This window comes from Thermobia domestica, chromosome 15, assembly GCF_964235325.1.
Source record: "Thermobia domestica chromosome 15, izTheDome1.hap1.1, whole genome shotgun sequence".
NCBI lineage: Eukaryota > Metazoa > Arthropoda > Insecta > Zygentoma > Lepismatidae > Thermobia > Thermobia domestica.
This window is the reverse complement of record NC_137468.1, coordinates 41421331-41448967: the sequence shown is the minus strand read 5'-3', so window position 1 is coordinate 41448967 and position 27637 is coordinate 41421331. Positions and strand designations below refer to the sequence as shown.

Here is a 27637-nt window from a genome sequence, read left to right as displayed (position 1 = left end):
CTCTAAACTCCGATAAACAAAATATGTGTATCCTTCCGCTTGTCACAAATACGATTGGCTAGTGATGTATCACTCCCACTCCCCACGGGGAGAAGCAAATTATGCACGTGCATTTTGACAATACTGTCTCGTGTCGTCCAGATACTTACAGCAGCAGCAGAAAAGAAAGAAAAGAAACTCGAAAGATTAAAAAAAGTATTTGAATTTCGCTCGTAAACAATTGTTGCTTAGTGAGTAAAGGTTTGCCTTGTTGGTGTTTCACCACAACACTCGCGGAACCGGGATTCATGCCAGTCATCTTTCAGACTTTAAAAGCAGAACACCCGTCCACAGTTGAGTTGGCGCCATAATTACTGCGCATGCTTAGTGTTTATTTCTATTGTTTCATTAGCCACACTCGATTACAGTATTATTAGATAATCCGTATTATATTTTTGTCATTTATAATAATATAACAGTTTTATATGAAGCTTCATAGTAAAAGTAATAATGCAATCACGTGAACTATTTTGCGGAGGAGTACAAGTGTCGGTAGGACAACAGCAAATCAGCGAGATTTAGTTTCACGTGGCTTTGTTTAACGCAGTTTAGAGTTTACGCCGAATAATGTATAGACAATATTATTTTACATGAGATACCGTTATCAAGACTCACTTATCTACTTTCGATTTCCAGCCATTTAGAAAATTGACATTTATTTTCGCGTTTCTAAATGGCTGTAAACGGAAAAGCTATTAGGTGACTCGTGATAACGGTACCTCATGTAAAATAATATTATCTAGGGCAATCTTGTTCCATATTTTGATTATCTTTTTATCTATTTGATGATATCACATAATTACTGTAAAATTAGCGGCACTTTAATTTCGCAGTGATAAAGCCTCTTAATGAATTGTAGGATACCGCTTTTTGCTATCTATTATAGTTTTTAATAATCAATGTAAAAACCGGAAATGGTTTATTTCTACCAGTTCCGGTTTCGATATCACCTCCATTAACAAATTTGATTTTTAACTTTTGACCTACATTCTGACCAAAATTGATGGGTGAATCATCAGGTAGTTCTAGAGATTTTTATTTGTCTCCGGCCAGAGTAAATACATAAAGGGAGTTTAGCTTAGAGATGTACCGATATATCGGTATCGGTGATATCGGCCACTTTTGGGAGTATCAGTATCGGCAAATGGACACCGATATTTACCGATACATTTTCCGAACTGTGTTCAATTTATTTAATATTAACAGTGACACTTATATTTTATCGGTTTCTTTTAGACATAAAGTTTGGACATAATATACAGTATATTCGAAATGTGTCCAAAAGTATCGGTATCGGTATCGGTATCGGCAGTATCGGCGTCCACAGTATCGGTGCATCCCTAGACTTTAGTTAAAGAAACTCCTTTCACTGATTTTTAGCAAACCTTTATAATGAGTACACACTATTTACTTCCCTTAACAGATTTGTTAAATTCAAACCCCAACTTTGAACTAAACATCTACACACCATAATATTTGATATGATTACTAAACTGGTAAAGATCTACAACCATGTCAAATTTGGTCAAGACCGAATGAGCTTCATCAATCGTATTTTAGAGCAGATTATTAATTTCACTGAGTTCAAACCCAGTTTTGGTGGTCAATAAATTGATATAATCAAAGGTCTGCAGAGTATAATATTTCATACTAAGCTTTGTTTTGTTTGTAAATGTCTATACCACCACACCACATTTAGTCAAAATAGGGCAAATTTAATTGACTGTGGTTTAGTGAAACTTCTTGAAAAAAAAATTCACTTAGTCCAAACCGGAATTGGTTTTCAGTAACCCATGAACGAAGTCCACATAATATGTTATAAGTGTACTAATCTCATCGTGTGGTCCTGTGTAGCGTAGTCGTTAATGCTCTCGCCTTTGGTGTAAGCGGTCTCGGCTACAATTTAAAAAAGGTGACACAGTTTTTTCAAGCCAATCATCCTGAGTGAGGTGTTTCCTGGATCTTCCTAATTTACACCAGGCAAATGCCGGAACGGTACCTTACATTAGAAGTGTGCAAGGGCCGGAATTTTTACTCTGGCCCGGCCCGTTAATTTACAATGTAAGGCCAACCCTGAGTCCGAAATATGTTTTATCCTTTAGGCCCGAGCCCGGCCCGAGCTTGTGTGATAATCAAAGGAGCCCGAAATAAGCCCGAATTACAGAAACTTGATAATTAACGCAAAATTATACTTTTATTAACATTAATTAGAGGTTGAATTTTGCAGTTGTGCTTTAAAAGTTCTCCAAGAAAAAAAAAAAAAAAAAACGACCCGATAAATATCGTTGTACAGCATACTCACAAAGTTAGGCCCGAGAAATATGGTTGTATATTTAAAAAATTCCAATTCGAGCCCGAAGTGATATATGCTTTGTAGGCTCGAACCCGTGCAGACTTCTACTTCACATATAGGTTTCCAGGCAGTTTCCTTCCTTCCTTTCCCCGGATAATGTTCTTGCTGAGGGACGTCATGCCTCCTACGCTAAGACCTTAAAGCCATAGACGCTGGTAATGCTAAGAAGCATGTATAAATAAAACAAAAACGATCTTGTGGAGGTCTACCACCATACTTATTTTGGTCAAGATCGGATGATTTCATCAGGTTGTTCGCACGGAACGTTAAGGATATGCAAAAATGACAAGGGGAACTTGCACATTATTGTGTGAAAGAACCTAAACATCTCGAATCCATTTTCCAACAATGCTGTATTATTGGTATGATGAGGGCTGAAGAGAGCAGCCTGCTTAACTGACAACGTTGCATTTACGTTTAAGATAGGGCGCCTTAATAATGTGGAATTTAAATGGCTGGTGTGATTAAAAAAAAAAAAAAAAAAAAAAAACTATTTTCATCATTTGAGATTAAAAGCCACCTATTTTCAACAACTTCCCCTCTTTTCGATACAAGCGATACAAGCCTACTCTATCTTTTGTAACTTTATATCTATCTGACCTACAAAGATGAATTATATGAAAATGTTATATATAAAACAGGGTGGAGAAACAACATGATTTTTTAAAAATCATTTTTGTTTGATATTTTGATTTAAATCGATTTTTTTTTTTTTTTTGATTTAAATGAAATCTTTCTACTCGTATAATACAAGTCGCGAACTGAACAGCATTAGGAAATAGTATGAAATGTTAATTATTCCATTTAAGTGAAAGTATTGAATTAATCCCCCAATCGTTAACCTATTTCAATCAAAAACAATGTTTCTTAAGCATTAAGGAAAAAGTACAGAAACGTTTATCAACATGACACTTTTTTTTCTTCACAAAAGCTACTGATATTTGGCAGGGCATATTTAAAAAAAAAATCGGAACTAGTTTGCTGCACGAAATACATATAAAGTACATATATTTCGCCTAAAATCAACTAACTCTATGGCCTACGGAACCCGGAAGTTCCCGGAAGCGATCACAAAAACTCTCCACTGACTTCTATCATTAGCCAACTGGATCCAATTTCTACTTTGTATTACTATTTCTGCGAGATCCATCTTAATATTGGCCTCCCATCTGGGCCTAGGTCTTCCTAATGGTCATTTTCCGATTGGTCTTCCAGTTAAGACTTTGAACGCGTTCCTACTTTCTTCCATCCTTGCTACATGACCTGCCCACCTGAGTCTCCTAGACTTGATGATCCTTACAATGTTTGGTAAACCGTATAAATTTATGTAGTTCCTCGTTATGAAGTATCCGCCATTCCCCGTTCCCCATTCCCGTTCCGTCCGTTGGGTCCGAATATTCATCTCAGGATCTTGTTCTAAAATAGTTTCAGTCTATGTTCTTTCCTCAGAGTAAGCGACCATGTTTCGCAACCGTACAGAACAACAGGCATAATTATCGTTTTATATATTTTAAGCTTCAATTTCCTTCACAGAATTCACGACGACAAGACATTTTGAACTGAATAATAATATGAATTCCCTGTTTTCAGACGACATTTAGTTTCTTCGTGAGTATAGTTTTCGTCTGTTAATATTGATCCTAGATATTTGAAAGTATCCACTTAATCAAAAATATTATTCGGTAATTTAACGCATCCAAAATTTGCCGTACTACCATACCGAGGAACTTCTATTTATTTAGTGCATAAATTTCGCCTAAAGTATTAAAATATATTTTTTGTTTTGTTTCGGAGAGGGGATCGGGCCCCTCTAAATACGCCCCTATTATCTGGAAACAAACAAATAGACATGGACACAAAAGAATTTTCGTCTTAAATATACATGGTAATTTCTCCGTTGGAATAGTTAAACGATTTAAAAACCCTATGATACGAAGAGAAGAAAGCAGGATTCACCCGTTACCCGTTCAAAACGGCATTTTCCCTAATCATCCTCAGCAAGATACTCGTTTTCGTACTATGCTTACATACATTTGTATCTCATTGGATTATGATTATTTTCTTCCATAATCGAAATAACAGAACATAAACAGGATTTTACTTATTTTCACTTTAAATTAATTTATTTCGGAATTTGATTTAAATCAATGATTTTTATTTTAAAAATCACGTGATTTAAATCTTGATTAAAATCGTGATTTAAATCAAACTGATTTAAATCTATCCACCCTTGCAGGGTGGGAAAAAATCATGATTGTTTAAAAAGATCATTTTTAAAAATTTTTTATTTAAATGTTTTTTTTTATATTTAAATCAAATCTTTCTCCTCGTATAATACAAGTCACGAACTGAAGAAAAAGCATTAGGAATTAGTACTAAATGCTAATTATGCCATTTAAGTGAAAGTATTGGGTTGAATTTTGAATTATCCCCAATCGTTAACCTATATCAATCCTAAACAATGTTTCTTAAGCCTTTTAAATTATGGCTCTTTTTAAAGGTAAATTACATACTTTCAGTCAAGCAGCTACAGCATCATCCCTATTTATCCTAGGATCATGGTACGTACATACATCACTCTCTTTAGAATAGAACAGCTTTTGAAACGGTAACATTTACATTTCCCTATCATGTCCCTGAAGCGGGAAATTTTGAAAGTAATCAGCATTTTTTTTAACTTTTTTTTTTAAATTTGATCCCCTCTGTATTCTACTGTGTTAACGCACAGATCTCAAAATCAACTGGGAAATACTAAGCGTGTACTAAATGTGTGTACAAAATTTCAAGCTTCTATCTTGAGTAGTAAGGGGGAGGAAACTATTTAACAATGACCTAAGAACATTCCCACAATGCCCCAGATGACCCGGATGTAATATAAATATTTCCTCAGACATCTCTATTTATCCTAGGATTATGATTTGTACATTATTCTCTTCAGAATGAAACAAATTTTCAAACAGTACGCTTCAAATGTCTCCATCATGTGTCTGGGGCGGGTAAATCACGAAAAAAGGAATTTTCTTTTAAAAATGTATTTTTGTTAATTTTTACATCTGTGGACCCTCCCCCTGTTTTAAGGAAGAGATCTGAAACAAATCTGAAAAATACTGAGTGGTATACTGAGTAAATGTGCAAAATTTCAATCTTGTAGGTGCAAAAGTAAGCCCGCGAAAAATAATATTCCCCAAATACCCCAGATTCTCATACAAAAGAGGATTTCAGATAACAGATTCCTGAGACACTCCTATTTATCCTAGGAGCATAGTACATACACAATTTTTTCAGAATATAACAGCCTTTCCAACGGTATCATTCATATGTCTCCATCTGAGGCGGGAAAATCACGAAAAAAGGTATTTTTTTTATTAAAAAAATCTTTTTTTTAAAAAAAAAAAACAAAAACTTTTTTGAGCCTCTGTACCCTGCTGTTTCCACGCTGAGATCTGACAACATCTGAAAATTATTAAGGGGTGCACTGAACGAGTGTGCAAAATTTCAGTCTTTTGAATGCAAAATGTAACCCGCCATAAAATAATAATAATACGCATAACAAAAAATATCTTTCTAAATTTATGACGTCATCACACACTATGCCTCAACGCAGAAAGGCGTGAAAGCATATGTAACGTGTTCTAAAATGCCTCCAGTCTTGAAGAAAACGAAGTAAAAAGCCTTATTGGTACTTTTTTAAATCGAATAATGAAGATTCTACCCTATCACCTAAAAATAGGTGATATAATTTAAAAGGTTAAGCATTAACGAAAAAGTACAGCAACGTTTATCAAAATGACACCTTTTTTCATAAAAGTTACTGATATTTGGCAGGGGCCTATTTTTAAAAGCTCAGAACTAGCTTGCGGTATGAAATACATAAATTCCGTCTAAAGTTATAAAATTAACAAAAAGAAAAAAATTTGGAGGGGATAGGATCCCTCTAAATACGCCTTATTATCTGAGAATAAATAAACAGACACGTGTAGCGCCCCGAGCGGTTTGGGCGGCGCCTCTTCTTCTGGCGTCGGCTGACGATCGTTAGTTCGACTCTCAGGTAGAGTACCACAGTGTTCCAGAGAAATGAAACGTGGATAAGAACTTGTTTGTAGTCGGGATTTATTGGTTGAAGATGTACAGTTCAGAAAATAAAGATTTACAAGAAAGTACACAGACTGATTGAACGCAGACTCTCACTAAGAGGAATACGTGAATGATAAAACGTTTGACAGCGTGAATGATAAAACGTTTGACAGATTAAGTCCAACTAGACAGAACCGCAGGTGACAGACCGGACCTCTTCTAATGAAGCGAAATTTACGGAGTTGACAAGCCGAGATTCAAGGTGAAGAGAAGGGGGACGAAAGTGGTCCTTCCTGGAGGTTTTACACTCTCCAATTTGGATATCATTGACGTAAGCCTCATGTGAGAGTCCAGTATTCGTACATCACATGATTTTGATATATGTCATTGCCATCTCTTTTGTATTAACTTTAACAAAGAAATTTAAGAACATTGCATCTTTTATCTTTGAGTCCTTCACAATGTTTTCGCATGCATCGGTCAATAATCCTAACCATACATACATCTAATGTCGTTGCATCTCCATAATCCGGTTGTTGCTCTATGATGCGACCTTTCCTTATCTTTTAATGAGATTATTACGTTCTCCGATGTCTCTGTCATGAAAGTTATTGACACTAGTGGACTCATTTACATGTAATGTACAGATCACTTATCAGTGGAAAAAGAAAAGAAATAAAGAAAAACAAAATAAAGGAAAAAGATGATACACAAAAAGGTAGGTAAAGGTGCCAAGGTACGATACATGCACAAAAAAAGAATTTTCGTCTTAAATGTCGATGTTGATTTCCCCGTTGGAATAGTTTACGATTTTAAAGCCAAACCCAATGTTACGAAACGAAGAAAGCAGGATTGCTCCGTTACCTGTTCAAAACGGGATTTTCCCTAATCATACTCTGCATGACACTTGTTTTCGTACTATGCTGTACCTTCGAGTCTCATTGTATTATGATTATTAACTTCCATGATCAAAATAACAGAACAGAAACGGGATTTTACTTATTTTCACTTTAATTTATTTCGGAATTCAATTTAAATCAATGATTTTTATTTAAAAAATCAAGTGATTTAAATCTTGATTTAAATCGTGATTTAAATCAGACTGATTTAAATCAATCCACCCTGAGAGTCAGTGATTGATATATAGAGTGATGATGTACTTTGATAGTTACAATGTAACGGTTGTATTCGTTTGCATTATATGTAGGGGAGAGGGGGTACATTTGAACGGGGGTATCTTAAAACATTTAAGATAACAGGACAGGAATAATAGCATATCTGGTGGTTTCAAAATTTTTCGCTTGACAACACTCCGTTACGTGCCTGTCAACTGTTATGTACCATTTTAGTGTAACTGTTGATGAACAACAGTACTTTGTTACATTTGTGGGGTGGAAAGTTGGAAGATTTTTGCAAGATTTTTGCCAGAAGCCTGTGTTTCGATATTATCTGGCATTCATTGCAGAAGTAAGTACATTAATTTACTTATCTAGTGTTACCCTTTGTCTTTCACAGTAGTTCATGCTGTCTGTGTATTACCAAATTTTGCTTTGTCATGCCGGTTGGGGCAGTTTTGAACAAAAATTAAGGGACACATTTGAACATTGTTCTACCTCTACTTTTCTGAAATGTAAAGGTACCAGCAACATGTTTGTGTTCCCAGACAAGGAAAACAAATGTTCAGTGCCAGCTGCTGATATTGTGTGTAAACTTCCTAATGCTTCAACAACTTGTGGAGGGACGAGGCATACTGCAAAAATTCTGACATTCTGTGTTGATTAGAGATGCGCACAAGTCGAGTGGAGTCGAGATTTAAGCCTGTCTTGACTCGTCTCGAGAAAATGTTGTCTCAACTCGAAAATATGTTTTTGTCTCGACTCGACTCGAATTCGAGACGAGAGGTCTCGAAATTCGAGTCAAGACAAAATAGCTATACGAGTTAAAATATACGCACACATCAGCCAGAACATCATGACTACCTGCCTAATTGTCAGTATGTCAACCTTTGCCACGGATAACAATGGCGACGTGTCTTGGCATGGACGCAATGATTCTTGGTAGGTCGCTGGAGAGAGTTGACACCACATGTGCACACACAGGTCGCCTAATTCCCGTAAATTCCGGGGAGGGGGCGATGCGCTCTGATGTCACGCTCAATCACATCCGAAATGTGTTCGATTGGGTTCAGATTCGGCGAGTTGGGAGGCCAGCACATCAATTGGAACTCGACCCTGTTTTCCTCGAACCACTCCATCACACTTCTGGTCTTGTGACATGGTGCATTATATTGTTGAAAAATGCCACTACCGTTTGGTGGGGTGGTCGCCGTGAAGGGGTGTACGTAGTCTGCAAGCAGTGTACAATACGCCTCGGCTAGGGATGCGCACGAAACGAGTCGAGACAGGATTTTCCTGACAAAATTCGAGTCGAGACACAACTCTCCCAATAGAGAAATATATATTTTTCGAGTCGAGACATCACTTTTATCGCATATTTTCGAGACGAGACAGCCACAAATCTTGTCTCGTGCGCATCCCTAGCCTCAGCCGTTCTGGTGCCTTACTCGAGCTCTACTAGGCACATGGATGCTAACGTGAATGTTTCCCAGAGCAAAGTAAGCCGCCGCAAGCTTGTCTCCGTCCCGCAGTACAGATGTCAAGGAGCTGTTCCCTTGGAATACGACGGATTCGCACCCTCCCATTTCGATCAGAGAATTTATGAAGTTCACTTTATCGCAATAGTTTTATACAAACTACATAACCAAATATTACTATTATTATTATTGTATTTGAAGTACAATCAAATATCACGACGTTAATTATTAGTTTTTAATTAACTGAATTGAGCTGAAATTTAATCTTAATCTCGAAAGATTAACTATTAAGTTTATGCGTTTTGTACCTTTCTAAAGTAATAAATGCTGGAATTCGTTTCAAGGCTATTTCTAAGTGAATACTTTCTTCAAAATAACAGTAAAAATTATAGAAAGATTTTCGAGACATTCGAGTCGATTCGAGATTTTTACACGCAGTCTCGACTCGAAAATTTGAGTCGAGAAATGTTTATTTCGACTCGTCTCAAATTTTACAAACTGTGTCTCGACTCATGCGCATCCCTAATGTAGATTTTCAGAATTTTAGGGTTGAATAAATTTCCTGTCCAATACCCGCTTAGCAGTGAAAAAACTGTAATTTTAACAAACTGCTAGTAGCAATATGCCTTTCATTAAGCATATTCAGGTATGATGAGCAAAATTAAAGAGTAAATCATAATCATATTTTCACAGATAGTCTATGATGATCATATATATATATATATATATATATATATATATATATATATATATATATATATATATATATATATATATATTTAAAAAATTTCTTCAGAGCACGCTTACGCCTATAGATGTTGTGCACATATCATGTTGATTTTTTTGTCTAACGTATCAAGTACAGAATATATGCTTTAGTTCTTATTACTATTATTATTATTTCCTTCCCATGTACGATTGGTTAATACTTATGCCTTAAACCGTTAATGTTGCTTTATTTCATTAGCTTTGATGTTCATAAACGAATTCATCCTGAAAATAAAGATTATTGTAGTAAATAATGGTGTGTTCAAAACTTCCCCACGTAAGTTCAAATCTACCCCATGCTTGTTTCAATCTACCCCCCCAAGGGGGTACATTTGAACGACACCCCCTACGCCTTTGCATACAATGAAAAGTTCAAACAGTCCTCCATTTTATGGCAAATGTAGTGTATATTATATTTAGCATGGGCATCAATTCTATAAGGAAATTTACTGAGCGATTGGAAGCAAAAACGAATATCCTAAAACAGATGTTCAAATGTACCCCCCTCTCTCCTATGTAACAGAGACTAGTTAATACAAATTTTTATTGTTTACAAAATTATTTGTGCTGAACCAGGTGTACTTTGTATATCATAAAAAAATAAGAGGATTTAAACGAAGTCGAAAACGCTAAAAACTATTTATTAACTTTAGAACTAATTGTTTTTAACCATTGAAAATTTTCTACAGGATATTTTCAACAGTTATATATGCATTATTATGAACTAATTTTTAACCTTCAAGTTTGCTTTTCGGAATTCAAAGATTTTAACAACAGGATTGTTCATCACAACAAGGAAGTCTGTAACACGTCCATCTTGCATAAAAACTAAGTTACATTTAAAAAATGGCATATGAAAAACCTTATGAAAACTTTCTTCCAACTCTGAAACTGTTATTGTAAAATTATATTTTTTGTAAATGCAAAGTGTTACAAGCCACTTGATTGTAACTGTTCCCGGTGGCTCAGTGGTAGAGCGTTCATCTGTGATATATGGGGTCCTTGGTTCGATCCCAGCTCAGGTTAAGTGAACTTTGTGGTGAACAAACACCGTGTGCGTGGGGTTTCTTGGGATTTTCCCGTTTTTTCCAATTTTCTTTATTCCACCATTTTAATTCGTTTCTCATAATCACCGTCTCCTTTAGCCTAGCCGGCATAATCGTGGGACGTAAAACTCAAAGATTTCATTTCAATTCATTTTTTAAATTCTATATTTTATTCAAATTTCGTAAAAAGTTAGTAAAAATACAAATTAAAAAGTCTATTTCAAAAGTTCAATTCATTTGTAGTAGTTTCGAAATATTTGAACACAATTTAGTAATTCTGCGACATCACTTGTTACACTAACTCTACAGTATTTTGTAGTAATTGAAATTCAGTAAACGCAAATCACAATGAAGAAACATAAATGCTTCAGCTGTTTCAGGTTTCATTTTATTTCTTAAGTTATTGTATATATGTCAACAAATACTAAAGAGGCATTCACTTTCAACTGATGATGGGAGAACACATCAATATTTCTCCACAAGTTGTACAAGAAAAACTATTGCATGTTGTTTTCAGCACGATAGAGGATCATCATTTCTTGTGTCTGCTATCCTGACTGAGGACCTTTGTCTTTTCTTCACCACTATTTTGGCATGGTGGGACTATAAATATCAGTTGGGTACGAGTTGTGCAAATTATAGGCGTACACATGCATAAAGAAATCGATTGTATATATCAGGGGTTTTCAAACTGTGCGGCGCGCCACCCTAGGGATGCGCCAAAGGTTGTAAGGGGAGGCGCGAGGCGAGGAGTTTTAAAAAATCCTACAAAGGAATATGTGCAATGTTCCTCTTTTCTTCTTTATCGAAAGGATAATGTCTTCTTTAATCTGACTCCACTAAACTTCTTTTATATAAATCTCTTTCGATAGCGCACTATAATAAAAACTCGCATGGACGGGTTAATTCGTTTGTATGTTAAATTAGTGCTCATTAATATATTATATAATTATATTTTGGCGTTAGATATTACAATTGTTACAATGTCGCACGGACGTCTTAACACTAGGATCGTACCTCTCCAACTAACTTATTGAACTAACCTTTCACACTCAGTGTATCCAACTACAATATAATACCACTAATTCAATTCTTTTTCTTTCTTTTTTATGCATACAAAATAATTCAACTGATCTTTACAAAATATTAAACACTACATATGTTTATAATGCAATATGCATACTTGAGTCTGCACTCTTCTTTTTTAGTAATACATAGTGCACTAAGTCTTTGTATCACCTCTGTTTCACATACGATCAGCGATGACTCTTTCACCTTTGGCTTAAACGTGTATAATGCCTGTTAGATGGCCACTAACGATCTTCTATCTATCTCTGTAGAATAGTATGTCTTCTTAAAACAACTTTATGTCCAATTTGAGAAATACTTTCTAGAGGATACACAGCACAACTGGGTTGTGAACCCACTCAACGCAGAGAATCCACCAAATTTCACCACTCGAGAAGAGGAACAGCTCATTGATCTCTCTTCAGACAGTACACTGAAGACCAAGTTTCTCTCTACATCGATGCCTGAATTTTGGAGCTCAATGAGGAATGAGTATCCGGAATTATAAGAAGGCCTTGCGAGTACTCCTTTCTTTTGCAACTTCCTATCCTTGCGAAACCGGATTTTCAGCCATGGAGGTGATCAAATCCAAATAGCCCCTATAGGTCAAAACTAAATCTCCAGAAAGAGATGCGTCTTGTCATTTCAAAATATCTGCTGAGATTTAATAAATTGTGAGACTCAAAACAAGCTCATACATCCCATGACTTTTACTCTATGTAAATTCCCTCTTTGCTTGTATTTTTCAATTTTAACATAAATATCTAACTTACCACAATTTATAGTTATTAACACCGGCTAATAACATTAAAAGGTGTAGTCAATGTGTACAATGTAGATTACCTGTGTTAATGAGATATTTCCGTTAGTGATTAATAAATGAAATATAGTTTATCATAGTGATAGTCTTTCTTTTAGGGACACATGTCATTTTTGACAGGGGAGGCGCGTTCAGATTTTGGTGCTTGAGGGGAACCTCTACTGCAAGAAGTTTGAAAACCGCTGGTATATACAATTGATAATAATTTAGATCAACTTTCAGTCTAAAAGAAATCGATGAAATATAAGTGTCACTGTTAATATCAAAGAAACTGAAAATAGTTCGGAAAATGTATCGGTAAATATCGGTGTTCATTTGCCGATATCGATACCGATACTCCCAAAAGTGGCTGATATCACTGATACCGATACCGATATAGCGGTACATCCCTGAGAATGATAAAAAGAATCTCACGGAACTGGTTAGGAACAATCATGGATCGAATAGTTTTGGTGCACAAAAGAATTCAATAGTAAGCTTTGGTTCTGCGGTGATGATCTTCTTTATGAACCATAAACTTTTTCAGGCTTACGTTTCGGTGCACATGAGTCGGGCGATCAATTTCCATTGGTAAGATACATGTTTCCACGAGTGTTGATACAGAATCGCGAGACGTTTTGAATTGAAAGTTACAAAATCCAGTCTAGAAACACAGGAAATAAAGTCAATTATATAGATGTGGTAGGCGCACACCACCCACCTGAAATTTATATTCTACCATAGTTGTTCGCGCGCTGTAACGACATTGATTTACACTTTGGTTTGTATGTGTATGACAGTTCCACGTAGTAACGTGCTTGGATTGATTTTGAACCCGTAGTTGCAGAGAATTGTGACATGACTACTTGTCTCAAGGTCGTAAATGAACTTTTTCAAGTTTACACATAATTGAATTAGTGAGACGTTAGAGGAAAAGAGAGTGGGAGTCCCCAGTGATGCCGTCAACCCCCCCCCCCGGATTGTCCCCCAGACATGTATTGTCTTGCAGGTCAAGTAATATAAAACTATTATTTTCTGTATACAAATCAATAAATGTTCCTCCGCTTCATCCATCCTCTCAAGAATTTTTTTTTTAAAGGAAGAAATGAAATCTTTACTGTTCTACTTCCTACGATTATGCCAGCTAGGCTAAACGAGACAGTGATAAGAAATGAAGGGAATGGAGGAATGAAGAAAGTGGGAAGAAACGGGAGAACCCTGAGAAAACCAACGTACTTTGTCCACCATAAAGTTCACTTGGCGCAAGCTGGGATCGAACCACTCATGCACTAAAGCGGAACACTCTACCACTGAGAGAAAATTGAAGATGGCGTCTTTACTGTAAAGAATTGCCTTCCAAATCTGTCTAATGAGTAGTCCTACTTTAATCAATTATTATTTTTGACTTTATCCCCTTGAACAGTCTGTTCAGATTCCTCCGAGAGGACTTTTAGTACACGGTGGATGTAAAGTACATAGTGTTAAAAAAAAAAAAAAAAACTGATCACTCACATTGTGCATGAACGGACATATAGCAATGGAAAACATTTGTTAGTCGGTGGTGGGTATTACTCGGGACCTCCCCTGAAAACATTACTGCTCCTGAAAATGGAGTTGAAGTACCCGTACTCCGAGATTTTTGCTTGTATATTCTTTAACAATTAAAATTTTAAAATAAAGTTCCGTTGTTACGCGATTTAGCCTATGGGTGCCTACAAGAGGGTTTCAGGGTGAAGTTTACGCCTATCCATCTTTTTTGCGGGAGGGGGAACAATTTTTATTCAAAATAACTCAGTGGAACTTTTAATTATACCATGATGCTTTTAAGAGCGCTGTAAAGGAGATGGCATAGCTGAAAAGGGGGAGGTACATGCCCCCCCAAGCCAAGTGAAGTAACCACCTATTTATTTCATATGCAAATCAGTGAAGAAACTCAATCATTTAGGGGGGCTCTCTGCTACTTTTTTGGGGGAAGACTGTAAATTGGATATATTACGTCCAAGCGATTTGAAAGAAGGGTACCGCTGATTTAGGCTAAAGGAGGTAGATTATTAATGAAGAGAATGATTATGAAATTGGAAGAAGGAGAATGCGGGAGGAAACGTAAGCTTCTGAGTAAATCCATGTACACATGTTCTCCCTACAAACCCCAGGATCGAACCAGGGACCCTTCGAACCAGAGATGAGTCCTGCCCCTGCCCCATGCCTACTTCTTTTATAATAGACATTATTGTGAGATACCAAACAGTGTCCATTTCCTCTTAGTCTCTAATGTAACCCTAAATCATACTGATCCTTACTCAAAGTTTTATTTATTTATTTGTTCATGAAATTGCATTGATATTAATTATCATACACAAAATAACATCAGGCAGGACTGGATTAGCCCATCTAGAGCCCCGGTGCTAGAAAAAAATATATGGCCCCTGGCACTGCGCGATCCAGGGGGCGATCTTGCCCCGGAAAGGAAAGTTTTTTTTTATTTTATATATATAAACTAAACCCATTCCAGAGTTTGGAGCTCTTAAAAGTAGCTCTAAGTAGCAGTATTACAACCCACCGCTCCCCCCAGATGTTTATCCTGGATCCGCCCCTGGTCCCTGCTGACTTCGCCTAATACATTTCTGAGCTCCTTAGTGGCGCCTGTGGTGTGGGGTACCCGGGTTCGATTCCCGGCGGGAGCTCATGTAGTTCGAATACTACGTTAATCAGTAGGTCCCGTCTCATATAGCCTCGCTGCTGAAATGGGGCGTTAAACTCAAAATCAACTCAACCTAATACATTTCTGTGAATGTACAGTAGGAAAGTTAGGGGAATATGTTTCATATTTTATTTTGAAGAAGATTGTATCTTTATGATTTATAGTCAGTTGAGATTTTGATCAGAGTGGAGCTCCTTGTCCAGCTAGAGGCCCTGGGATACAGCTCCCCATTAATCCGGCCCTGACATTAGGTAAGGTTCCTACTCAGGGATGCCCATTCCCAGAAGGGCTTGGGTGTACCGCCCAAATTTAATTTTCTCCTCCCAAATTTACTACAATGGGTGATACACATAAAAGTGAGATCTTAGTCATTGCTCAAGATTTTGAGATTAATCTCAAGGTTGTATGCATAAAAACCAAGACAACGTGGCGTCATTTGAGTTTAATCTCAGGTATCTGACTAAATGCTCGGAACTGATGATCGTATGCATAAAGTTGAGTATAATCTCAACTAGCTGAGATTAATCTCCAAATTTTGTAAACCATCTCAGTACATAGTTCACTTGTCTCACAGTGTGTTAGAGTGGGTCGAAATAGCTGAATTTATGGATGTGTAGACAAGTAGAAAAGTGTACAAAGTTCGAAGAGACTCTGATGTACATGACTATAAAAGTCTATATAGATTTGATAAACAAAATGTACAGTGGATGGCGCAGCGTTTGCTTGGGAATTTACTGGAAACCAGAGGTCGGGCTCTGAATAATGAGAAGAAGAAGAGAGTTTTTTTGCTTTCACGTTGCACTCTCAATAATAAAAAAATACAATAAATACACAAAACCATGTTAAAAATAGTGGCCCCGCTTAGCGTAGCCGCTAATGTTCTCGACTTCTGTGCGAGCGGTCCCAGGTTCGATTCCCGGTAGAGGCACTCGGTGGAAAAAGTGGAAAAGATTTTTCAGGCCAGCCATCCTGAATGAGGTTTTCCTGGATTTTCCTTATTCACACCAAGAAAATGCTGGGGTGGTATCTAACTTCTAGGTCCCAGGCCGCTTCCTTCCTTCCCCAATTCCTTCCTTTTTCCCGGATAGTGCGCTCGCCGAGGGACGTCATCCCTCATGTTTACGTGACGGGCTAAATGGCCTTCGATGCTGAAAACTCAAAAATCTAAAATCCTAAATATTAAAAAATAAATATAATAAATAAATCTGCTGATATACGGCGGAACCACTTATTGTTCTTTAGGGAACACTTATTGTGCGTTGTGAGTATGAAGAACTGTCTAAAAAGGCATTGCAACATTTGATGCATTTCCTTACCACTTACTTATGTGAGCACACCTTTTCTGCTCTTTCCAGTATTGAAACTTGAAAGCAAAATCGTCTTAATGTGGAATCAGACCTAAGATTGATGTTGACAAAAATTATTCCCGAGTTCAATGCAGTTATGGAAAAACACAGAGAATTTCATTCCTCACATTAGTGACCCTCTAATTTGAGAACGTTGTTTCCCAAGTTGATTTCCTTAAAAACAAAAATCGAGTTCAGTCTTGAAAGTTACTGTATTTTGAATTGAAATTTTCTTCACTAGGAAACAATCATGTATCTTTAGAATAAATTACTTATTGCATTCTATTTCTTAATATTTTTTTCTTGGCGTTGGTAATTCTAATTAGTATATTTTAAATACAATGTGAAATTTCAGATAGCATTGCAAGAGAGTCCGCAGATCATTTCCCGAATGAACAGAGGTCCGCGCTATCGGAAAGTTCGAGAACCACTACTGATCTACTCCACGGACATGATCGAAGAAAAAATCGTGCTTTTGTGCTGGATAAATAATGCTACTGATTTTAATTCATGCTTTCACTTGCTACACACTGTGCATTCCTGTTTCAAAAAGGGAAGAAAATAAAACATCATTACGTAATTTCTGTATAAAACGTCATCAAAGCCAAGTTCACATGAGATCGAACTGCCTGTCACAGTGAGAACAATCTCATTCCTATTCGTTCTTTTTATGCATACAAATTACGACTAAGAACTCATTTGTAGATTAATCTCGTTCAAGAGGTGAGATTATACTCACTAGTACTTATAGTCGTCTTTATTCATATCACCCAATATTTTGTCCCCAAATATAAATTTTTCTCCTCAGATTTACCATTGTCCAATTTGTACCATTTTCAATTAAAAATAATTCCCCCCCAAACAAATTCATAGGCACAACTTGCGCCTAAAACGCTACTATAAGTATTAATGGTTCTTCCCTTATTATAGCTCCTAGCGTTAAAAGTGTATTTATTTATTCATTTATTTTTATCGATGGACTTCCTTCAAGAGCCACCGTTATCTCCAACACCGCTACCCCTCCCCTCACAAGCAGTAGCGGCGCTAGGCTCGTAATAATAGGGGGGCAAGAGGGAAGTCAAGAAAAACTTTGGGGAGACGAGGCAACTACACCTGAGTAGTATGGGCTGCACTTTGCCTCACTTTTTGGCCCCTGGGTCCCTGCCTCAGGACCCATGGTCCCTGGCCGGGGTCAATGACCTAGGGGTACATAGGACCACCCCCTTTAAATTTTGGCAGGGGTACCTTGGCCCACCCCCTAAATTTTGGCAGGGGTACGTAGGACCACCCCCCTTAAATTTTGGAAATTGCCAAATCTAAAAATTTGGTGTGGTAGCCTAGGACCATAGTATGTACCTCTATTAGTATTGGGTGTCTATGTCGTTCCCTTTTATGGGTAAAAAATTGCCAAAAATTTAAATTTCAGGGTTTTTTGACCTAATTTATCCCCTTGGATGAATTGTTATTACCTTATATCGTTATATGGGCGTATACAGGGGTTCATTACCTTTCATAAGACATGGGTATATTAATGCACCCCTTGAAAAATTTGGGAGGGGTACCTTGGCCCACCCCTTAAATTTTGGAAATTGCCCAATTTCAACATTGGGTATTATAGTATAGGACCCTAATATGTACTATGACAAATTTGGGTAGTCTACCTCGTTCCCTTTTAGGGGTACATAGGACCACCCCCCCCTTAAATTTTGGAAATTGCCAAATCTAAAAATTTGGTGTGGTAGCCTAGGACCATAGTATGTACCTCTATCAGTATTGGGTGTCTATGTCGTTCCCTTTCATGGGTAAAAAATTGCCAAAAATTTAAATTTCGGGGTTTTTTGACCTAATTTATCCCCTTTGATGAGGTATTATTACCCTATATAGTTATATGGACGTATACAGGGGTCCATTACCTTTCATAACATATGGGTATATTAATGCACCCCTTGAAAAATTTGGGAGGGGTACCTTGGCCCACCCCTTAAATTTTGGAAATTGACCAATTTAAACATTGGGTATTATAGTATAGGACCCTAATATGTATCATGATAAATTTGGGCGGTCCACATCGTTTCCTTCCAGGGGTACAAAATTGCCAAAATATAAACGTAAGCAATACGTTATACCACGTGTTTGGTTTTTGGTCGATTTTATCCCCTTTGATGAGATGTTATTACCTTATATGGTTATATGGTCATGTATAGGGGTCCATTACCTTTCATAAGATGTCGGTATATTTGTACACTCCTTTAAAAATTTGGGAGGGGTACTTTGGCCCACCCCTTGAATTTTGGAAATTGCCCAATTTAAACATTTGGTATTATAGTACTGGACCCTAACATGTATTATTATGATAAATTTGAGTGGTTCACCTCGTTCCCTTTTAGGGGTACGAAATTGCCAAATTTTAGTACAACCACGTGTTTGGTCTTTTGGCCCAATTTATCCTCTTGGATGAGGTCCTATTACCTTATATGGTTATATGGTCATGTATAGGGGTCCATTACCTATCATAAGACATAGGTACATTTGTGCACTCTTTAAATTTTTTGGGAGGGGTACTTTGGCCCACCCCTTAAATTTTGGAAATTGCTCATTTTATATATTTGGTATTATAGTACTGGACCCTAACATGTATTATGATAAATTTGGGTAGTTCACCTTGTTCTCTTTCATGAGTAAAAAAAAAAAATTGCCAAATTTTACTACAACCACGTGTTTGGTATTTTGGTTCAATTTATCCCCTTGGATGAGGTCCTATTACCTTATATGATTATATGGTTACGTATATTGGTCCATTCCCTATTATAAGACATGGGTATACTGATGCACCCTTTAAAAAATTTGGGAGGGGTATCTTGACTCATCCACTCAGTTTTAGAAATTGTTTAATATAAGCATTTGGTATCTTCGTACAGGTCTTCAATATGTACCACTATAAATTTGGATGGTCCACATCGTTCCCTTTCATGGAGAACTACCAAAAATCAATTTTCGGAGGTTATTGACCCCTATTTAATACGTTATATGGTTTATTACCTCTATATGTTTATGTTCTCTTTTAAATTTGGGAATTATCAAATAACAAAATTCGGTAAACGTTTTCTAGGACCCATTGGTATTCCTCTTATGGCCAAATATTCAAAATTTAAAGGTTATTGACCGGCTTTATTATTGAATAAGTACAGGATTTATTACTTTTTCATAAGACACAGGTGTATTTGTGTACCAATCTTAAATTTTGGGAGGAGTACATTTCTTATTGTCATATCAATAATTGGTAATTGTTCTTTGGGTAAATCATTGTGAAATATGAGTATGATCACGTGATCAGTTATTGACCTATGATGGGATTAGGAGTCCAGAACATTGGTACATTGAAACTTTGTAGGATAATTTGAGAATGCGTCATTGGTTTTGATTATTCCCGCCAAATATAAACGTAAGCAAGACGTTGTACCACGTGATTGTCCTTGATGAGGTAGTGTACAGGGATTCATTTCCTTTGTTGTGGTACTTCTTAAGTTTGAGTACACACACTTTTAGAAACAGTTGGTTCTACTCAGGTAAACAATTGACGGACATTATTGACCTTATTGAACATATAATGATATGATTAATTCTAAGACTTAGGTATATCAAGAGAAGTATTCTTTAAATTTGGGAATGGTGATAAACAGAATTTTAACATAAGGCGTGAAATTTGAAACAATACATTGAACTTTAGTCACAGCTCATAGTCTAAGATCATTGGTGGTGATTGATTTGAAATCTGATAGCTAACCTTATTGAATCTTATGACTCATAGACGAAAGGCAATACATGCTACAACACTGGCAAAGTTATTGTTGATGCAATTTGATTGGCTGATCACTATCTTTCGTGCAATCTGATTGGCTGATCACTATCTTTCGTGTAATCTGATTGGTTGATGAGTTTCAAATCTTTGCTGCATACAGTTTTGTTTTAACATTTAAAAAGTTTTTGATTTTTTTTTTGTTTGAAACTTTCGTTTGACATTTTTTCGTTTGATATTTTTAGTTTAAAAGTTTTTGTTTCGAAATTTTTGTTTGAAATTTTTTTCAAAATTTTGTTTGAAATTTTTTCGTTTGAAATTTTTGTTTCAAAATTTTGTTTGAAAATTTTTTGTTTGTAAATTTTTGTTTAAATTTTTTTGTTTAAAATTTTTCGTTTGAAATTTTTTGTTTGAAATTTTTCGTTTCCAAATTTTTTTCTGTTTAAAAATTTTGTTCGAACAGTTTTGTTTGGAAAATTTTGTTTCAAATTTTTTGTTTGAAAATTTTTGTTTGAAATTTTTGTTTGACATTTTTTAAAAGTTTGTGCACTCATTAGTAAAGAACCGGAACTGTTTAGAACTAAAACCTTTGTCAACATTGTGATGCAATAGTACACGTCAGAACATGGGGTTTGTTCTTGAAATGAAAAAAAAAACACAATTCATTGAAATGGATCATTTTATTACACTCCACATACATCCATACCAGATAGTGGTTCTAAATATTGTCAATACAATGTATTTTGAACTTCTTGCACTAGTTTGTCTTTAGCATATAATTTTAATTCCAATTGAAGTCTTTTAAGGTCTATTGCAATATCAATTGGTGGAAACTCAATGTCCATTTGATCACAAATAAACTGTTTATCAATACAGGTATGCACCCACGAACGATGTTGACAACCATCACAATATCTAGATACATGTTGTACAATATGCATGACACATTTTTCAAAATAGTACTTTTTCAAGAATATACTTGTTTTGTTGCACACTTCCACTGCATGTTTCACACACTGAAATACGCTGATGAATTTGTTCCATTCCGTTTGCGTTAGATACACCATGTTGCGAGGGACATGGTATGTACTCTTTTTACGTAACAGCACCATCTTCTCTTCGAGAACTGTACGCAGCACCACCTCATGATTTAAGCCTAATGATTTGACTATGGTCACATTTAGCTCATCATGAAAATAATCGTTCATTTGGTCGATTCGTGAACATAATATTTGCCATTCTTCAAAGGTCAGTTGTACACCAAATTGTTCTGCTTTGCCCAATCGAATCACAGGTTCAAATGTTCTAGCACTGATACCAATCATCACATGTTTTGTTTGAAATATATTTATTGGATAATAGCTTGCGAAGAGGAATTCTTTATCGTTAGAAGTACACATCTTTCCTCCTGAAAAGCACTTGCTCAAATGATTTCATGGGCTGACACTGTATTTGCTGATTTCATAGAGTTATTGCTGACGCCACTGGAAAGGAATGTCCTTAAGTTTGAATTCATGATTTCATCACACTTGCTGACGTCATGCTGACCAACCAAATTCATAGATCGCATTCTGCATACAGCTACGTCTGACGTCGAAAGCGCTGACGTTTGAATTCATGATTTCATCACAATTGCTGACGAAACCGGCTGTGTATTAAATTCAAATTGATGACTTCGACCCAAGAATCCTTTGTAACATAAAGATACAGATCCAGTATTTAAGAAACGCAGCAGTTCTTCTTGTTTTGATGCTTCCAAGGGTAAATATCTTGCTGGTAAAATTATATTCTTATCATTTTCAAGCTTCACTACGATTCTTAATCCAAACTTTGTAGGGATTATTTGGCTAGCTAAGATTCTATAAGGTACATTCTGTTGTAAATCAGTAATCTTGGTAAATGATTTTATCATATCACGTGTGTTTAGAAACTGCAGACAAGTAGCCATGATGACGTTATTATGAATACTAACTCCAACGATACTTATATATGATGCAAAACTGATGACGTTGCATTATCGTGTTCTGACGTGTACTATTGCACCATGTTCTGACGTGTACTATTGCACCACAATGTTGCCAGAGGTTTTAGTTCTAAACAGTTCCGGTTCTTTACTAATGAGTGCACAAACTTTAAAAATGTCAAACCAAACTTTGAAACAAAAATTTCAAACAAAATCTTTGAAACAAAATTTTGAAACGAAAAAAATTTAAACAAAAAAAAATTTGGAAACGAAAAATTTCAAACAAAATTTTCGAACAAAAATTTTCAAACAAAAAATTTCAAACGAAAAAATTTTTAAGCAAAAAATTTTAAACAAAAAAAATTCAAACAAAAAGTTTCAAGCAAAAAAAATTTCAAACTAAAAATTTTACGTTTCACGGTTAACCGTCAAACTTTATCCGGTTTTTAACTATTCGATTAACAAATAAACGGTTTTGATCATATTTATCAGTGAGTGCAAAATGTTGAACGAAACCAAGATTTTTAAATGTTAAACAAAACTGAATGCAGCAAAGATTTGAAACTCATCAACCAATCAGATTGCACGAAAGATAGTGATCAACCAATCAGATTGCAGGAAAGATAGTGATCAGCCAATCAAATTGCATTAACAATAACTTTGCCAGTGTTGTAGCATGTATTGCCTTTCGTCTATGAGTCATAAGATTCAATAAGGTTAGCTATCAGATTTCAAATCAATCATCACCAATGATCTTAGACTATGAGCTGTGACTAAAGTTCAATGTATTGTTTCAAATTTCACGCCTTATGTTAAAATTCTGTTTATCACCATTCCCAAATTTAAAGAATACTTCTCTTGATATACCTAAGTCTTAGAATTAATCATATCATTATATGTTCAATAAGGTCAATAATGTCCGTCAATTGTTTACCTGAGTAGAACCAACTGTTTCTAAAAGTGTGTGTACTCAAACTTAAGAAGTACCACAACAAAGGAAATGAATCCCTGTACACTACCTCATCAAGGACAATCACGTGGTACAACGTCTTGCTTACGTTTATATTTGGCGGGAATAATCAAAACCAATGACGCATTCTCAAATTATCCTACAAAGTTTCAATGTACCAATGTTCTGGACTCCTAATCCCATCATAGGTCAATAACTGATCACGTGATCATACTCATATTTCACAATGATTTACCCAAAGAACAATTACCAATTATTGATATGACAATAAGAAATGTACCCCTCCCAAAATTTAAGATTGGTACACAAATACACCTGTGTCTTATGAAAAAGTAATAAATCCTGTACTTATTCAATAATAAAGCCGGTCAATAACCTTTAAATTTTGAATATTTGGCCATAAGAGGAATACCAATGGGTCCTAGAAAACGTTTACCGAATTTTGTTATTTGATAATTCCCAAATTTAAAAGAGAACATAAACATATAGAGGTAATAAACCATATAACGTATTAAATAGGGGTCAATAACCTCCGAAAATTGATTTTTGGTAGTTCTCCATGAAAGGGAACGATGTGGACCATCCAAATTTATAGTGGTACATATTGAAGACCTGTACGAAGATACCAAATGCTTATATTAAACAATTTCTAAAACTGAGTGGATGAGTCAAGATACCCCTCCCAAATTTTTTAAAGGGTGCATCAGTATACCCATGTCTTATAATAGGGAATGGACCAATATACGTAACCATATAATCATATAAGGTAATAGGACCTCATCCAAGGGGATAAATTGAACCAAAATACCAAACACGTGGTTGTAGTAAAATTTGGCAATTTTTTTTTTACTCATGAAAGGGAACAAGGTGAACTACCCAAATTTATCATAATACATGTTAGGGTCCAGTACTATAATACCAAATATATAAAATGAGCAATTTCCAAAATTTAAGGGGTGGGCCAAAGTACCCCTCCCAAAAAATTTAAAGAGTGCACAAATGTACCTATGTCTTATGATAGGTAATGGACCCCTATACATGACCATATAACCATATAAGGTAATAGGACCTCATCCAAGAGGATAAATTGGGCCAAAAGACCAAACACGTGGTTGTACTAAAATTTGGCAATTTCGTACCTCTAAAAGGGAACGAGGTGAACCACTCAAATTTATCATAATAATACATGTTAGGGTCCAGTACTATAATACCAAATATATAAAATGAGCAATTTCCAAAATTTAAGGGGTGGGCCAAAGTACCCCTCCCAAAATTTTAAAGGAGTGCACAAATGTACCTATGTCTTATGATAGGGAATAGACCCCTATACATAACCATATAACCATATAAGGTAATAGAACCTCATCCAAGAGGATAAATTGGTCCAAAAGACCAAACACGTGGTACAACGTATTGCTTACGTTTATATTTTGACAATTTTGTACCCCTAAAAGGGAACGAGGTGGACCACCCAAATTTATCATAATACATGTTAGGGTCCGGTACTATAATACCAAATGTTTAAATTGGGCAATTTCCAAAATTTAAGGGGTGGGCCAAAGTACCCCTCCCAAATTTTTAAAGGAGTGTACAAATATACCGATATCTTATGAAAGGTAATGGACCCCTATACATGACCATATAACCATATAAGGTAATAACATCTCATCAAAGGGGATAAAATCGACCAAAAACCAAACACGTGGTATAACGTATTGCTTACGTTTATATTTTGGCAATTTTGTACCCCTGGAAGGAAACGATGTGGACCGCCCAAATTTATCATGATACATATTAGGGTCCTATACTATAATACCCAATGTTTAAATTGGTCAATTTCCAAAATTTAAGGGGTGGGCCAAGGTACCCCTCCCAAATTTTTCAAGGGGTGCATTAATATACCCATATGTTATGAAAGGTAATGGACCCCTGTATACGTCCATATAACTATATAGGGTAATAATACCTCATCAAAGGGGATAAATTAGGTCAAAAAACCCCGAAATTTAAATTTTTGGCAATTTTTTACCCATGAAAGGGAACGACATAGACACCCAATACTGATAGAGGTACATACTATGGTCCTAGGCTACCACACCAAATTTTTAGATTTGGCAATTTCCAAAATTTAAGGGGGGGTGGTCCTATGTACCCCTAAAAGGGAACGAGGTAGACTACCCAAATTTATCATAGTACATATTAGGGTCCTATACTATAATACCCAATGTTGAAATTGGGCAATTTCCAAAATTTAAGGGGTGGGCCAAGGTACCCCTCCCAAATTTTTCAAGGGGTGCATTAATATACCCATGTCTTATGAAAGGTAATGAACCCCTGTATACGCCCATATAACGATATAAGGTAATAACAATTCATCCAAGGGGATAAATTAGGTCAAAAAACCCCGAAATTTAAATTTTTGGCAATTTTTTACCCATAAAAGGGAACGACATAGACACCCAATACTAATAGAGGTACATACTATGGTCCTAGGCTACCACACCAAATTTTTAGATTTGGCAATTTCCAAAATTTAAGGGGGGTGGTCCTACGTACCCCTGCCAAAATTTAGGGGGTGGGCCAAGGTACCCCTGCCAAAATTTAAAGGGGGTGGTCCTATGTACCCCTAGGTCATTGACCCCGGCCAGGGACCATGGGTCCTGAGGCAGGGACCCAGGGGCCAAAAAGTGAGGCAAAGTGCAGCCCATACTACTACCTGTTTTGCTTTGAATATTATTATTATTATTATTATTATTATTATTATTATTATTATTATTATTATTATTATTATTATTATTATTCACCGGTGGTACAAGAAAAATGGGGGGAAAGACAAATATTGGGGTGGAGGTCGCCCCTTCTCGCCCCCTGTAGTGCCGACAGTGCTCACAAGACAATTTTCAGTTGACAAATTTCAATACTTCAACTCTTTTTTTTTTTTTTTTTTTTATACCCTTCGAAAATTTCACCACAATTTCCGTCATAACCCACTTATTAGCACCTCTGTGTAACAAATAGTTGAAAACAATACGGACATCACGAAATCATTTTCATTTTAATTATTTTTTTTAACAAGTTAATAAATAATAAGATATAAAACTTACCGGCGTCTTTAAGAAGTTTTAAGCCTTTTTTCGCTTCTGCTAGAGGTAAAACATAAGAAGTCTTCGCTGTGTGGAAACAAAAACCACATTGATAATTGCATTTACGAGTGAAATGATAATTCACGCTTTTGGGAACTGGCCTGGTTTCAGTTTTTGAACCTTTAACTTGTCTATTTGCCAATACACTATCATCATCATTGGGAACGTGTTTCAAATCATCTTGATATTTTATATGTGTTTTTCTAGACACGCAAGTACAAACAACAGCGTAAATTACAGACACAACATCAATAAAGTATGTTGCAGCAGCTTTTAAGTTACGCCAAATCCACATGTTTCGATGCGTCTAAACGATGATAATATTGAACATCATAATACTAAGACTCGAACAGAAGCACAGCCGCGCACCACAGCCACAGTTTCACTGATGGTTGGAGACTGCGTCTTATTCAATTTGAATTGTTAACCTAGAGCACTTTGATAATCGGGAGTTCCCCGTCTACCTTTTTCTTTTCCTTTCTTTCTTCCGTTTTTCTCTGTCTCCACTCACATGATTTCGATTAACGTAACTCAGCGTTGCCACTTTCGTATTTTTATAGATAAGTGATTTCCGTTTACAATGCACTTAAAATGCACGCAAATACAATGCACTTAACTCATGTGTGGATCTCGATCAACAGATAATATATTCTAATCGTGATAGCTGTATATAGTATGGAATGGCTTATTAATTGAGATAAATAGTTGTTCGGATATCGGCTTCATTTGGACCTGTGCCGAGCTCCTTGGTGGCTAAGCGGTTAGCGTACGCGCCTGTGGCATGAGAGACCCGGGTTTGATTTCCAGCGGGAGCTCATGTGCTTCGGATTCCACGTTAATCAGTAGGCCCATGTCTCATATAGCCTGGCTGCTGCAAGGGACGTTAAACTCAAAATCAACTCAATTTATTTGGGCCTGTAAGGAGGGAGGACAATTGTTTCCCCTGAGTTTGAAGTATAGCCTATGTACATTACATTT

General features: G+C 36.1%; 1 protein-coding gene across 1 annotated transcript in view; it reads right to left on the bottom strand.

Moving 5' to 3' along the window:
* LOC145670992 (S-adenosylmethionine-dependent nucleotide dehydratase RSAD2-like) overlaps positions 1-27070 on the bottom strand; it is a 112424-nt gene extending 85354 nt beyond the window's left edge. Inside the window, exon 1 of the mRNA XM_081739622.1 lies at positions 26621-27070. Within this exon, the coding sequence (XP_081595748.1) occupies positions 26621-26954 (334 nt within the window). The 5' untranslated portion in view covers positions 26955-27070. The remainder of the gene's footprint in view (positions 1-26620) is intronic.
* Between the last annotated feature and the right edge of the window lie 567 nt (positions 27071-27637).